Below are 14,971 nucleotides of genomic sequence, written 5' to 3'. Positions count from 1 at the left end.
GGTTGCCTGTCCATGGCAAACATTCACAAGAGGCAGTGTAGTACTATCAGCACTAGCAGTACTATCAGCAAGGTGGCATGTGCACATGGCTCTGGTTTCACTTAGGAGGAGTACTCCAGTCAGCCCAGTACAGACTATTTGCTGGGAAATGATCCTTCTCCCAAGTGCAGCGTCCTATTTCTTAAAGAGATGTTAATCTCTCAACTCTGCTGATTACAAGGAAGTTAAGTGCCTAATTCCCTGTGCACATCAATCCTGAAATTATGCTCAGGGCATGCAGTATCTCGTGGGGTTAGACTCTTGGCTTTGAGTATTAAATACCTGCCGCTTGGTAGTGGAATGATTTTTAGGTGATTTCCATGGGTTACGTTATCACAAGCAAAGTCCACTGCCATGTTTCAATGTGACGTTCTGCTGTGTTGGCTAACTGTAGAGAGGAAAGAGACTGCTCTGCAAAAGAGAGAACCTCTGTAGTTCACCTGATGGTGAAAAGCCCAGGTCATGGGGCAGGCAATGACTTATCAACGCCAGATTTTCTTCTTTAGTCCCATATGGGTTAAGAATACGTATGGTTTCATGGAGAAGGTAAGGGAGACTGGGATGTCCACATATTTCTTATTTTTTTCTATTTAATCCAAAAAAGAGTACTTGCTTGAACCTGGTAAACCAGGCAACACAGCTTGACAAATAAGCTTATCTCAAGCGCTCTTCGATAAGAATGTTTATCATTTATTTCTGGAAAATATGCTGGGTCCGGTATGCTGAAAGCTCTCTGTGGTGTTTGACCTATGTCGTTTGAAGCAAGGTGTGGGTGTATGTGGGAGGAATATTTTGTCTGGGGCAGCACAGTTTGATATTTGCCTCTCCATCCATTCCCACAGGAAAAGTGCATTTTCTCTTTATAGATGTGCCCATTTACAGTTTCTGTAGAAAAACAGACATCTCCAGAAAGTTATTTATCCCACCTAAGCTCTATGTTTTTAACAAGTAGGGTGAATCTCGGGATGTTCCTGACTCCCTCCGTTGGCTAAAAAGGAATCAGCCAGGACGAGCTTAGAGGAGATACGTAGTCTGCGATGGATAAAGCTGGCTGGTCTGAACCTCTCCTTTGTAAATGGCCAAGGTCACAAAAACACCTACGGGGTCTGATCCATCACCCTGTTGGGGTGAGGTGCACTGGTTTGAGCACCGTTGCCTCCCGCTGCCTGGCTTGCCCGCCCGCAGGGCACGACTACCCCAGTACCACGGAGGGCAGGACGAGCCGGCTCTCTACCGCTGCAGTCCGTAACCCGGCACCTGAGAGCAGAGCCTGTCTGATTTCAGTCTGTACGAACGTGGAGAGGAGACCTGCTGGAGACGTTGCCCCCGGTGCCAGCAGCCGTAACATCTGCAGCCAACTCAGCTAAACTGAAAGCCTCAAAGAGAGTCTATGTAGCTCCCTGGCTCAAATGAGCCTGTTTCATGGGGTTTACTGAGGACGGAGCAAGGGGAAAGGCTCTTGCAGGGTTTCCTCTGGAGGCAGATTTCTCTATGCAGTCCGTGGCCAGCCATGGTGCAGACCCCAATGGAAGGAATGACACGGGGTGCCCCTCTTGCCTGCCAGCAATGCCCCCACCCAATTGCATCCCGCTGCTCGGTCCCCAGTTCTCAGTTTCCCTGCCTGTGTGGTTGCTCTTTGTCCAGCCTGCATCCGAAGCAAGATGCATTTCTTTTGGCCACCTTTCTCCACATCGCAGCTGGACTCGGGGAGGAAAACTGGCTCTCCCTGTCCCAGTGGTGCTCAGCTGGGAAATGGCTTCATGGGGATTTAAGTGAATGTGTTTTACTCACAGCTGGGTTGTCACCTACCGCAGCAGCTGGGCACGTGTTAAATGGCCCTGACTCAAGTGGGCTCCGTTGTGTGTCTCTGCCCCAGGCACACAGCTTCTGCCCTACAAGGGGAAGATGTGTTTCTTCACTACCTCTCCCCAGTGATACTTCAGGCTATCTATGCAATATTATCTCATTGAAACTGCGGAGTGGTGGTAAAAATATCAGACACAGGTTAAAATTAATGCTTTTTTTTAATTTTCATTATAAAGTTAACACATCTATCAAACTTAACTGGTAACGAAAAACAGTTACAAGACATCGCTAGTGTGCTGTCAGTAGAAAATAGGGTAAAAGCCAATGAGGTCACAAGCACAACAGCAGAGCAACAACACTGTCCCGATGAGTTATTTCCGCAAATATATACTCTTACTAATATATACATTTATTCATAAAATAAATAATCATAAAAAAATCATCAGACTTAACAAAATACTGAGAAAAAAAAGGCGACAATCCTACTTTGTACAATAGCTTTGGAATTTCAGGTTGTATCATACATGCATTCTGTACAAAAGGGTATTCAGGAGGGGTGAGGGCAGGGACAGGCTGGGGAAGGGTTACAGACAGTGACATAGCTTTGAACAGGGTGAAGTCATCAGGCAGACAGTATGTGGGAAGGGAAGGCAGCGGTGAAAAACCCACCCACAAGAAGATGCTTGTCCTTGACGGCTGGACAAGGATGTTTTGCCTCATGGGGGATTTCCCAAGGTGTTATGGGGCTGTGTTTTATCCCTCCCACGCTGCTGGTGGGCTTGTCAGATAGTCCAAAGCAACGAGAGGTCCTGTTTGGGCAGGCCACGGTCTGGGAGTGACAGAAAGCGATGCTGCAAGACAGCTAGATCGAGTGGGGCTCCAGCGAGAAGAAGAGCTGTAAAGCTGAACTGTGATCAGTCGGGGACAGTCTGGCACTGGGGTAACTGGGTCTGGAGGCACGCATGTCAGTGGGAACCAGGGTTTCAGTGGGGAGGATTTCATCACGCATGGGAGGGTTTGGGAGTCAGCCTTGGAAAAGGTTGGGCCTCTTGTGCTTTCCAAGTAGCAGCAGTGGGTGACAAGTGCATGTTGGGAAGGAGCCCTGGGAAAATGGTGCTTTCCCTCAAAAACACGGGTGATACTCAGCTGCTTGCTAGCCTACATCTGTAGCAGACAGGCCTTCAGGCTTTTTGGTGGAGAGAAGTGAGTGGTAAGAAATAAATAAATACTAATAAATAAGGAGAAGAAACTTGGAAAAAGAAAGGAAAATGAGGAAAGCATTTTCTCATACCTTCCCCACTCTCCACTTCCTCTCAGGGCTGTTCAAGACCTCCCTTGATCCACAGAACACGAATAAGGAAAGCAAGGTCTAGAGAGATGGAAGAGAAGGCAAAGTCATGTGGAAAAGACCCTGTGACTGTTGTGCCTCAGGAGATCTCCCTATGTGGATGAACATGGTGGGACTTGTCCATTTTCATTATGTGCTCCCATATCTGATGGAGATCTAGTCAGCAAATTCAGTGGGGCCCAGAGTCTGGTTCAGCTTGCTCTACAGCAGATACCTACATTTGGCCAGCTGAATTGCTCTCTAGCCTCCACTGCCTATTGACTAGCAGCTTGACTAAGTTGCTCATGCACAGGCGTCTAGTACCATCTGAGATGTCCTGGGGTTTCTGAGGCATCTGCATGGGGCTGGCAGATATGGCATGGGACTTAAAGGAAACCCACAGTCTTCCAGAGCAGCTGCTAGAAGCTGGTGGGGTACCCTGGGGCATCCCAAATGGCTCTAAACACTTATCTTCACTAATTTGATTCAGCCCTGGACACTACGTTTAGGCAAATGGATCCCATCATCATTGATGGTATGGGAGTTTAGGCACATACTCACATGTAGATACCTACATTTAAGTGTCTCACTCTGTGTCCTGAATCCCACCCCCAGGTACCACTGCCTGGCTTCTTATTTGCGCTTTGGAAAATCTCCCCCTCCAAAGTGGAGATGCATCTAAGACACCTCTGGAAACTGCAGCAAAGTGGGAGTAGACTGTCTTGCCCAAGTCCGTGCAGCCACTGGCAGTATTAGAAACTAGGACTAAACATCCCTTTCCCAAAATGGAGGCCAAAAAGCCTCTGTTTTCAATGAAATGGAAACATGTGCACCCCGCAGTGGCTAACAAAGGCCCCAGGCAGCAGACGCGTCCCCTTGCTCAGCAGTGACAAAGCACAGATCAGTAACTGGATCATATGAGAGAGGGCAGGAAACATGAGCATGGAGGACTAAGCTGTAAAGAAAATAATTCAGCAAAAAGCTAGATGGACTACTGCTGTCCAGTGAGAGAAGGGAAATCTAGAAGACATGTTCTCCAGTACTAAGACGTCTCTACTATAAGAGCAAAGATTTAGCCTGGAGGGAGATAGCGAATGAGGGAAATGCAGATCAGCAGAGCAGAAAGGGCATCCTCCCACCCAGCCCACCTTCTCACCATCGCCTAACGCTCTCTCTGTAGCCCCTCTCACAAACAGCCACTTGGCCATATAAACCGAAGGATCTCAGTGAACCTCTCATCTCCCTCACTACTCCACCGACTGAAGAGCGTTGCCTTCTCGGCATCCTCAGCTCTGGGGGTGTCTGGAAGAGCCAAGCATCGTTTTCCTCTAGGCAGCTGATTACTGCTTATCACTTTCAAATGGGTGCAATGGCTGGTGTCTGCAGGTCATTTTGACTCAGTGCTTTTTGGTGGCCCCTGCTTTTAATTCCTGAAGCATATCATTAAGGCATTAAGAGAATCCCAGAGTAATTTCCATAGCACAAAAGCCAGGAGTGGACTCACAACTCCCAGCTTCTGCAGAGTGCTCACGCCATAACCTGAATATCCCCAGGAGCACCAAGTCCCAGGTTGTCAGCACTGAAAGCTCTCCTTGAAACTAAAAAAGGGACCCAGAGCTGTAAGATGAGTAAGTTGTTCTCCTGTACGTGAATTGAAAGATTGGGGCGTGACAAACATATGAATACATGTGACAAAGGTATTATACCCCATGAATATATCTGTGGCAATATGCAATGCTCCAGCTGAAAACTACATCCAGACCTGAATGAACTGTGCAGCACTAAAAGGACTTTAGATAGTGTGCCAAAAGAAATTGCTCTCAGAGGTTAACAGAGAAGTCGTGCAATGCACGGCTAAGACTATAACGCTTCTTTCTGCAGAGCTAATGTTGTTGGTGCTATCAGCGACAGGGATTTCTGGTCAGGATTTTCTGTTTCATACTGCATTTTGTGGTGTGGATGTCACTGCGGTCCCCTTTCAAGATTAAACCCTGACTGTTGTAATTCTGCACATGAAGCCCCGTGCCAGGAGTGGAAACAATTCTGGAGACTTCAAAATGCTTTGGAGAAGACTCTCAGTGCTTGGCATAATACTCTCAGTTAAAAGAGGTACATTAGGGATCAAGTAATAGGAAATGTTATGCATTTCCCTCCCCATGTTTTTCTTTTCTCTTAAAAAGAAAAACCCCAAATCCTAAAACTAAACCAAAACAACAACAACAAACTCCTAAACTTTCCATTTCTTTCATAGAAAGAAAAGAGATGAGGCCAAATTCACCCCTTGCATATAACTCCACTGACTTTAATGGGGTTGAATGTGGAAATGATGGGGCCCATCAAACTCATCGGTTCAGCTAAAGGAAAGGTTGGATAGCAGCATGTAAGAGGAAAGAAATTATGCTCCTTTCTTTCTTATTTTCCTTTTTACATTTGTGTTACTTGGCTGGATGATACCATCTCCTTTCTCCCTGGTACTGCCAGACATATGACACAAACCATCTGCCTGAGGACAAACCTAGTCGCAAGTGAAGACTCAAGGGGAGAGCACCGATGGGTCTTGGAGGCTGAGTAGATTAGGTCTCATTTATGGGAAATGGATGATCTTGTGTCTTTTTAGTCAAGAATGTTGCATTACCCAGGTAAACTGAGCTGGAGGGGAAGTTTTTACAGCAAATCATCTCCAGATCTGAAGTGAACAATTCAGCTGTCTACATATAGGCATCTTGTGCCATTCTGGATACCCTACAACCTCTGACATATCTGCCCAGGTTTAGTATGTCTGATACAGAACCTCTGGGAGTCCTAAGTCCCTGAAGCAACAGCTGGATCCAAAGGGATATTATAGGGCACCTAAAATGTCACGAGATGCCTGTATGATTGAATCAAATCCTAAGCAATAAATGCGTCCTTTCCATGAGAAAGGTGCTACCATTTTCACAGATTTGGAGAATCTGAGGCAGAGAAAGGCTTTGAGTTTTATTTAGACGACCTCCTAAATGATACCTTATGTAGGAATCATGATGTATAGGGAGGGACAGCACCTCACTCATCACCAACTTAATCTTTGCTACCACTGTAGTTGCAACCTTTAAGTGAGACACCTAGAGTAGGCAGTGGAGTGGGACCCTAGTTTTCCACATATACTTCCTGATTTTGTGTTTTTTAGTTAGTGATGGCCCGAGTGCCTCATCCAAAGCCATGGAGTCAAACTCAGGACTCACGTGTGCACTTAGGAGTCCTTTGCTCCCAGACCTCTAACAGGATCTCCTTCTCCCCTCCACATGGGTAGGAAGATCAGATCCAGGACTAGGACCCTCAGATGCACTTGCTGTGAGTAACAGAATCCACAGAGGTGTTTTTCATTGCCTTTAGTAGTAGTTGCTCAGCCCCCCACACTATATCATCATGATAGATGACTAATTACATAATAAAACCAACAGATATGCATAGGTCTCATTAAAAATCCCTTGAATGGGGTGGAAGTCCCCGACCACTGAGCTGCTTCAAATCTGACCCCAGCATTGAAGGAATACAACTTCCAGCCCATCTCAGCTGATGATCAGATTCTAGCTTCACCTCCTTGACTCCTGGTAGACTTCATATCATCAGAGTGCACCCATCTAAAAGTTCAGCATCTAGTATGAGCTCATCAGCTAAGGTCAGAAGAAACACAAAATTACATCCAGAGGGTAACTAAGATACCATCCTAGGCTATGATGAATCACCTTTTGGAGCTGTTTGTTTCTTGCCATTGATCTTAGCACAAAAAAGCGGATAAATAGCTTAGACTAGATGCCTAACTTTGACACAGTCAGGTGAAATAAGTTCCACTACTGCAGTCAAAATCTGTTCACTTTAATAAGCCATTGCTTGGCAAATGCCTGTTTTGTGTTTTTTTGTGTCTTTTTCTTTTCCTATGCTTCCAAAAAAACTTCACCTGGTAGTGATGTTGGCATTGATGCTGGTGCAAAAGAAGAAATTGTTGATGTTAGTGAGCTGTGGAATGGGCTGGGGCCAGAATCCAGTTTGCATGAAAGGAAGCCAAACCCTTCAAACCATTTCTTCACTGCTATGGTATAAAAGAAGGAGTTTGAAACAACCTTGCTTGAAAGTATTAGGGTAAAACTAGTTATGGGTGTGACCCTGCTGAAGTCAATGGGTTGACAGAGAACATGACCTGTAATGATTTGCATCCTTACTGTTGGGGTACCAGTCACTGACAGAAGTCCATGCTGGGATGCATCTAACATCTGGTGTTGTGACTGCTGACGCAGAATCATATTAAATAAACTGGACTTATCTTTCCTCATCCCGCCTTCTGCAATTTATCAATGCCTTCCACCTCATATGTGGCTTTCTTCAGTGTTTTCTTTCTTGACAGCTTGTGATTGAATATTGGTTACTGAGGCAATCTTCCCCCGCAGCAGCCTCCTTCTGTATTTGCCAAAATGACCAGGTTTTCCCCTTCCCCCAGACTGTATTATAAAAATAGCTGTGAATACACCCATTGGTGCATCTTCCTCTCAGTTTTTAGTAATCCACTACTTTCTACCAGTTGGAGTGTGGCCATTTATTGGGTGCAATGCTAACATGTACAGATACTACAGCTTTTCTCCCCATTTCTTTCTTTTTCTCCCTTGGTCTCTCCCTCTCTCCTTCCCTCCTTTCTGTGTCTCTTCTTTCATTTGATTGCAGCTGTTTTGCAGAGTGTTGATCGAAGTGCCTCCATCAATATGCAAAACCTGTTAGCACCCTTGGGCACAGCCCTGAGACAAATGATGATGCATAAACTGCACCAGCCTAGAAGTAGTCCTGGGAGACGCCGTGACTCAGAGTCGACCCTTGGAGGCATCCTTTCCTCCTGTTTTCTCGCTGATGGGATTAAGCTCTGTTTTCTCCCTGACTCTTTTGCATACTCTTTCCTTTGGTTCCAGGAAATAAGCTGACAGGGAGAGAAGAGCACTCTTATTTCTCTGCACTGGTGTCCAGATGTTAGCTGGCCAACAGCTCTGATCATGTTGCCCTGCCACCCATGAAAAGACTCCTATGGGTTACTGGAGTTATACCATGCCCCATTTCCCTTCCTGTACTGAAGGGAAACAAAAAATGTCCGTACATTATCCTAAAATGGGATTACTGGGTTCCTAAGACGGGAACCCAAAGATACGGACATGGCAAAGAGGACAAGAAGCAAGCGTGTCAGAGGCTGGACAGGCTAAGACTCCGTGCTTGAGTCACTACTCATTTATGCCTGTATCACTCTGGAGTAACTCAAGCAAAGAGTAGAGCTACAATGCTGTAAATAACGAAGGAGATGGGCTGAGGTTCAGGCCTGGACACCCCCATAGCTGACGGAAGCCCTGATTCACACAGAGGAACTAAAATGTGTTTCTGTAAACTGGCAATCCTGATCTGAAATCAAAAGTAGAGCTGCATGCAAAGAAGGGGAGACAGAGGCAAACAGCACAGATGGGGCTGTGCTGTGAAGTTGAGATTTGGCTCTGCATCCAAACTTGCCTCAACTTGACTGTTTCAAAGTATGGATTTTTGTGTATTTTAGTCTGTGCCACTTTTATAGACTGGAGTGATTGTAGAAATTAGACGTGGATCCAAATTTGGGTAGAGTCTGAAACTGTTCCAACTTGCAGGGGGGGTTGGTTCATGGTCGTGTAAATTAATGGGTGACAAACAGTCCTTCAGAGTCATATTCCTGGCAGACTTGCAGTCTAAGGGTTTTGCTAAGTGCCCAGGGGGAAGCCTGCATGAGGTGCGGAGAGCAGATGGAGTGGACTAAGTGCACTTTCCACTGTTAGTTATGGTGCTCTGCAACAAGATGGGAGGGGTGGGCATTTTCCCTTTCCTCCTTTGCTGAAATGAGCTGGGATGCCTAGAAGCCAGGTGTCCTACTCCCAGCAGCGAGCATTCAGCCCCAGGAGACTCGTTTTGCACTGCGTGTTTCAGAGGAAGGCTCATGGGCTGAGTCACCTACCAAGCCACAGCTGGAGCAATGTCTCTCATCATGGGACTGTCTCCTTCTCATTGCATATGCTGAGTTCTCTTCACTTCACATATCAGGCACAGACCTTTTCTGTAGCGTGCACATCAGCTGTGTGCCAATAGGGCATCTGTAGGAAACCATCAGCAGTTCTCTCTCTCCCACTCCTTCTCTCTCCCTCCGTCTCTACAGGTGTCACTGCATCCTATGTCAAATCTGGCAGAAGCTACTATGCTAAAAAGTTCATGCGAAGAGCCTGCCCGCTCTACAGCTCTACAATATATCTGTAGACTTCCCTGGTTCCAGGGAAAAAGCTAAGGAGGATTTGCATTTTTTAAAAAATTCATTAATTTATCTGCTTGTATTTCTTTTGTTGTTGTTGTTGCTCATATTATACACAGAATCTGGCCATTTGGGTATGTAGATAGATCTCAGAAAACTTAGTGCTGTCATCCTACGTAACCTCTCCCTAGCTGAGGGAAGAGGAGATTTTTAGGAAGATGCAAGTCTTTCAAAGGACACTTAATCACAAGAGTCACTTTAGGTGGGTGAGAGCAGAGCAAATCCATGCTCTTGCTGATGCTCTTCTTTCCAGCTCTATATCATCGGCTAGTTAAAGAAACCGCTGTCTCCTACAGGAGGCATAATTGGGGCATACCTTTATGACTGCCAGATGTACCTTGGGATAGCCCAGAAGTCATTAGACCTATTCTATCCAACCAGTTTTAGCCTTTTAAAATTTTTTTATTCTTTAATATCAAAAAAGTAGACTTCTCTCATGTCTGCAATCTCAGAGGAAGTAGGCTCAAATCTGTTTCTCCACTTGGAGCCCAAGGAAGGATTTTGCCTGCTTTATTTGCACGTGTGGACATCGTAGACTCGTATGCATTCCTGGCAGCGGACGTAGCAGCACCAGTGGAAGATACAGTGGCACTTCTCTTTCCGTTTCTCAGTCCTCGTGTTGTGTCCGCGGCCGCAGCACAAAAGGTCGCAACCATCAATCCCGTGGGAAGTGACGTTACAGATCCTGTCACGGGTCCCGAAAGAACCTGTCTCAGGGTTGGGCTCACAAAAGTTTGGTGAGTTCTCGTAGTAAACCAGGTCTTTCTCAGTTGGAGCCTTGAAGAAGTTGTATTTGGGCCTGAGGGTCTCCACCCAGCCACGGGATTCCCGGTGTTTTTCCACTACCATTTCAGAAGCGCTATCATACTTGTCCTTGAGGTAGTCACCGATGACCCTGAAGTCCGGCTGAGACCACCAGCAGGTCTTCACTTCACAGCTGCCCGAGAGGCCATGACATTTGCACTTAAGGTGCATGAGTTCAATAATGGACTGAAAAAAAGAAGAAAGGCAAAGAAGAAGGAAGATATTAGCTTGTAATCAAAACCTATATTGAATTCTGCTTTTTAACAAGGATTTCCTAAAGAACTGCAGTATTTTTATAGATACATTCACATACCTGTGAACAAGAATCACCTTATCTCTCAGCCAATGCACTGCAAGGATGCTGGGTCTGAGGCAGATATAAACTTTGGTAGCGTTGTTGTTTTCAGTGACTATTTCTCACTCCCACCCCAAGTTTAAGCATCCGTAAAGTGCTTTCACTATGGACCGAAGTGATTTCTGTACATATTTATTTTTATATTATCAATGCTTATACAGGAATATTGCAGTATTTTCACCCACGAATGTAATTCAGACTCATCTAGTTAGAGAAGCAAAGAACACAAAACCCAGCTGAAACAATGACAAAACTATGGTAAGTGGAATATACAGCTATTCCATTGCAAATGAAAGAAATAGGAAGTGTTCTAACCATCTCACCCAGTATTCCATCCATCCATTTCATTCTATCCATTGACATATGTTTTCATGCTTATTTAAGCAAACAAAGTTCTAGCCTTGCTGGTGGCCATGTTCAGAAGACAGAAAAGTAAGGTATTCATATTTTTAAGTCAAATTTACAACTTTTCTTTTTTTTTTTTATTTTAAAAGGCTTAGGCTCCAAGATAAAATTCTGTCTTGGGATAAATGGAAACAAGATTATTGGTCCCAAAAGTTGGCTATTTGCTTTCATCTATTGCTAAATTAGCCCAAAGTTTTCTAGAGGGGGTTGCCCTCCAGTATTCTGAGGTGGGAGACAGCCTTATGCAACTTACTCGATAATCTGCATTTTCAGACTGATCAGCAAATTTCTGGGTACATGAACAGACTAGTGCCAGCCTGAGTCCATAAGATTTGCCATGAATCAGCACCTTGGTGTTCACCAGGTGCTTTCCTGTGTTATTTACGGAGTATCACACTCCGCAAAGGAGGTTGTAATTAGTGATGAGAGAGAACCACAAAATGTTTGGTTCATATAATCATGCTAAACTTAAACAAAGCTTCTGGCCTGGTAGTAGGGTTTGAATTCATATGAGAACTAATATGCAACATTGCCTATGGCTCAGGTTTAGCTGGAAGCACTTGAGCATGGAGGCCAGAAACACCTACCCCGTGAGTGCTGGCATGGGGAGAATGGAAAATACCAGTACCTTATAAAATAGTAGGATTTCAGATAATTCTGTGACATTTACTCTCTAATCCTTGACATCTGCAAAATGTCCAAAAATAACTCAGTGCCGAGTGAAAAGACTTGCTGCAAAAAGACCTCTGCAGGGCTGACATCCCAGAGTTGTTTACTTGCAGCTTGATTTTTCTGGGGATTCTCAATCGAAGGCAAATCCCTCTCTCCCACTCTATCCAACTTCCCCACAGTCCTCTTCATCTCAGCAGTCTTGCCCAGTAACTGCCACCAGAAATGCACAATACCTTGTGGGACCTAAGACAATACGAGCCAGTGTTTTAGGAAATCACATTATTATTTCTTGTATTCATCTTTGTTGCAGACATTTCTTGTTTCTGGTGGCTTTTCATTTCAAAGGTTGGTACCCCTCTTTCAGATCAGCTCTCCAGAGGTGTAGGTGGAAAAATTCCACACAGTTTTGACCACTTCCATCTGAGGAGCTCACACTGAAGTCCTAGTCTGTCTGTGGACAGTGGTCTCCCAGCACAGTGCAACTGTGGTGGCTTTGCTGTGGCTTACTGCACAGTCGTGTGCCCTCCCAGGCACGTGTAAGGCCTGCTCCCGAGGGAGTGAGACCATATTAATCTCTTTTGATTGCAGTGAGGTACCTTTCTTTCATTGAGGGATAAAATATCTCTAGTTTACCACTGGAGAAAAAATGCTGTTACCTCACAGGAGCTGCAGCATGGTCTTCATTAGCAAGAATTTTGTGACTGAATTTCACAAATTGTTTCCCAGAGAGTATGCTCTGCTGGCATTTATGGGCTATTCTTGTGATGAAAAAGTCAATTTCCACCCCCTTAGATGGATTGTTCCGCCTTACAGAAAAGATTCACTGTCTTATGAGGCAGTCACCATGATGTGGGCAAGACTTTGTATTTTCAGTTCCTGCTTAAAGAGATCTTTATTTTGTCAAATGACTGAAGTGAAAAAAAACATTAACCAGTTTTGGGGCATGGATTTGAGTCCAGGTTTAACCAGAAGGCACTGGAGTCACACTCCCTCTTATTTTCTTAAAATACACCCTGGGAACAGTGTCAAGAAGAGGGGTGGGAAATGTTCTCCTGCTCTTCATCACCTTCAAGCCTACAGAGCAGGGTGGTGCTTCTGGGGGCTGGAGCCCAATCCACCAGGCTCCGAGGGCAAGGGAAAGGCTGCAAGGGCAGCTATGGTATCACACTTCTTGGACACTGGCAATTCAGCCTTCCCCACCCTGCACAGCCTCTCTGGACAACATGTGGCCAGAGTGGTATGGACACCTGGGGACTTCTGAGGTAAAAGCTGAGATGGATGGAGATCGTATGGATCTGTGGAATTAAACAAGGAGACTGCAGCTGTACACTTGGGTCTGGGCCCATGTCTCCTGCCTGGAAGTTGCAGAAAACTCAAAGTAGGACTGTGTTGCTGAAGGACAGGCATCTAGCAACGTTTGTGAGCTCCAGGGGTGTCCAAGGCATCAGCTCAGGGCTGGGAGAGGACCTACAGGAGACCCATGGACTTTCGCAGTAGCAGCTGGAGGGCAGGCTGGACACTTTAGGATTCCTCACTTCACACTAAACACCTGTGTTTAAGCTGCTGAATCCTGCCAGTAAACTCCAGTCCATCTGTTTTAACTTCAGGTGCCTACAGCACAGACATCTCCGGCTGTATGACACACCCCCTTCTTACAGCCAAAGGAGAGGAACAGGCTCAGTTAAGGCTTCTTTCAGTTGAGCTATTTTAAATGTCTACTTTAAGGTGGGATGAAATCCCACACTACTGCTGTCTGTTTTGATACATTCACTATAAAGGGGTCTGGGCAACTGACTCAGAGGTACTCAGTTACATCTGGGTGGGTGAATTTACTTCTAGGCTCCTTAGATCAGGCACAAAGATCCACTGATCACCTCCCTGGCAAGAACCATCACAGGGCACATAACATTATTTTGTGATGGAAAACAGTCCAGATTTAGGTTTGGTTATTCCCCCCAGCTCCCTCCCACTATTCATTACAGGTTTCTAAAGTGGCAGGTAAGAAATGAGTAAGGTGAGATCGAATAAGGTAAAACTAAATGGCCTTACAGTCCTTCCAGCTTCGTTGTTGTGCCTGTTCATGGCTGACCGAGCGTCTGGTCTGTTCTCCCGGGCATCAGCAAACTCCCGAGACACCATGCTTCCAAACTCCACGTCCTCGCTGCAGCCCCCCCATTTCCAGCCTTCTCCGGGAGAGCCCTTGTGGCGCGTGTCACAGCCGCAGATGGTGGCTGAGCCCTCAGCACAAGATCTGGTCACCGCGAAAGCCACTCCAGCAGAAGCAATGGCATGGACAAAGGCTGATTCCCTGGTAGCTGTGAAAGACAGAAACCATGAATAGCTGTCAGTGAAGGGACCATGTGTGGCCACGATCAGCCTGTGAACACTTTCTCTCAAGGACATGGCGGTAGGTCAGGAGACTCTTCCTTGTGGTCTGACTTTCACCTACTCCATGGACATTTTCTTATACTAGCAAATAAGGCTTGATTCAAGTGCACTGAGGTCAGCCAAGAAGTTTTGACTAAGGTCTTAGGATGGGGCCATGGTGAAACAAAAAACAGTGGAGAACTGGGTTTCAGATGGTCTATAGCTCTATGGCATATGGTACTTTGTAGGCAACCCTGGTCCTGGTTTTACCAAACCATCCAGAAATAACGCAGTCAAGTCAGAATGGTGCTGAGATCAATTGACTGCATCTTGCTGAGGGGCAGAAGTTAACAGTTCTGGACAACTAAGATCGCACAGCCCCTAGTTAGGGCTGCCTTCTCTCCAGCTGGCTGGGCAGAAGGCAGCATCTGCATCTGCCTGAAATGCACCACTTGGGCATTCCTGGAGCTGAAGTCTTGGTTTCATATAACAGAAACTGGGCTGAATTCACATAACTTGGAAAGTGAAGATCTCCAGTGAATGCCAGTCTCTGCCCTTGGCTGTGTGACTGGCACCAGGTAAAGCACTTACTCCTCCTTGAAAGGGACAGCTGCTGATAGCTGGAAGGTGGTAAAATGTTAGGATGGCCAGACGCTCCCTGGTCCTCACTGCGTAAAATAAACTTTGACCCCATCATCCATCCTGAAGCCACCTTCTTTTTCCTAGGCTGTCTGACTCACTTGGAGACAGTGTTCAACATATAGCATCTTGCATGTATTCAAAGCTTTGCTCACTTGCCCAGTTAAGGCCTCTGCCAAGGGGACTGGAGGCGAGTTTTCCTTTTCTGCCCACCACATCA

General features: G+C 45.8%; 1 protein-coding gene across 1 annotated transcript in view; it reads right to left on the bottom strand.

Annotated features, from left to right (window-relative positions):
• Window positions 1-2,044: 2,044 nt before the first annotated feature.
• WNT3A (Wnt family member 3A) overlaps window positions 2,045-14,971 on the bottom strand; it is a 94,401-nt gene continuing 81,474 nt past the window's right edge. The window contains exons 3-4 of the mRNA XM_026096114.2: window positions 13,795-14,060; window positions 2,045-10,499 (exon numbers count right to left, since the gene is read on the bottom strand). Of these exons, the coding sequence (XP_025951899.1) occupies window positions 10,020-10,499; window positions 13,795-14,060 (746 nt within the window). The 3' untranslated portion in view covers window positions 2,045-10,019. The remainder of the gene's footprint in view (window positions 10,500-13,794; window positions 14,061-14,971) is intronic.

The sequence above is a fragment of the Dromaius novaehollandiae genome, chromosome 2 (genome assembly GCF_036370855.1).
Source record: "Dromaius novaehollandiae isolate bDroNov1 chromosome 2, bDroNov1.hap1, whole genome shotgun sequence".
Taxonomy (NCBI): domain Eukaryota; kingdom Metazoa; phylum Chordata; class Aves; order Casuariiformes; family Dromaiidae; genus Dromaius; species Dromaius novaehollandiae.
The sequence above is the reverse complement of the archived record's forward strand: the minus strand, read 5'-3'. Positions and strand labels throughout refer to the sequence as shown.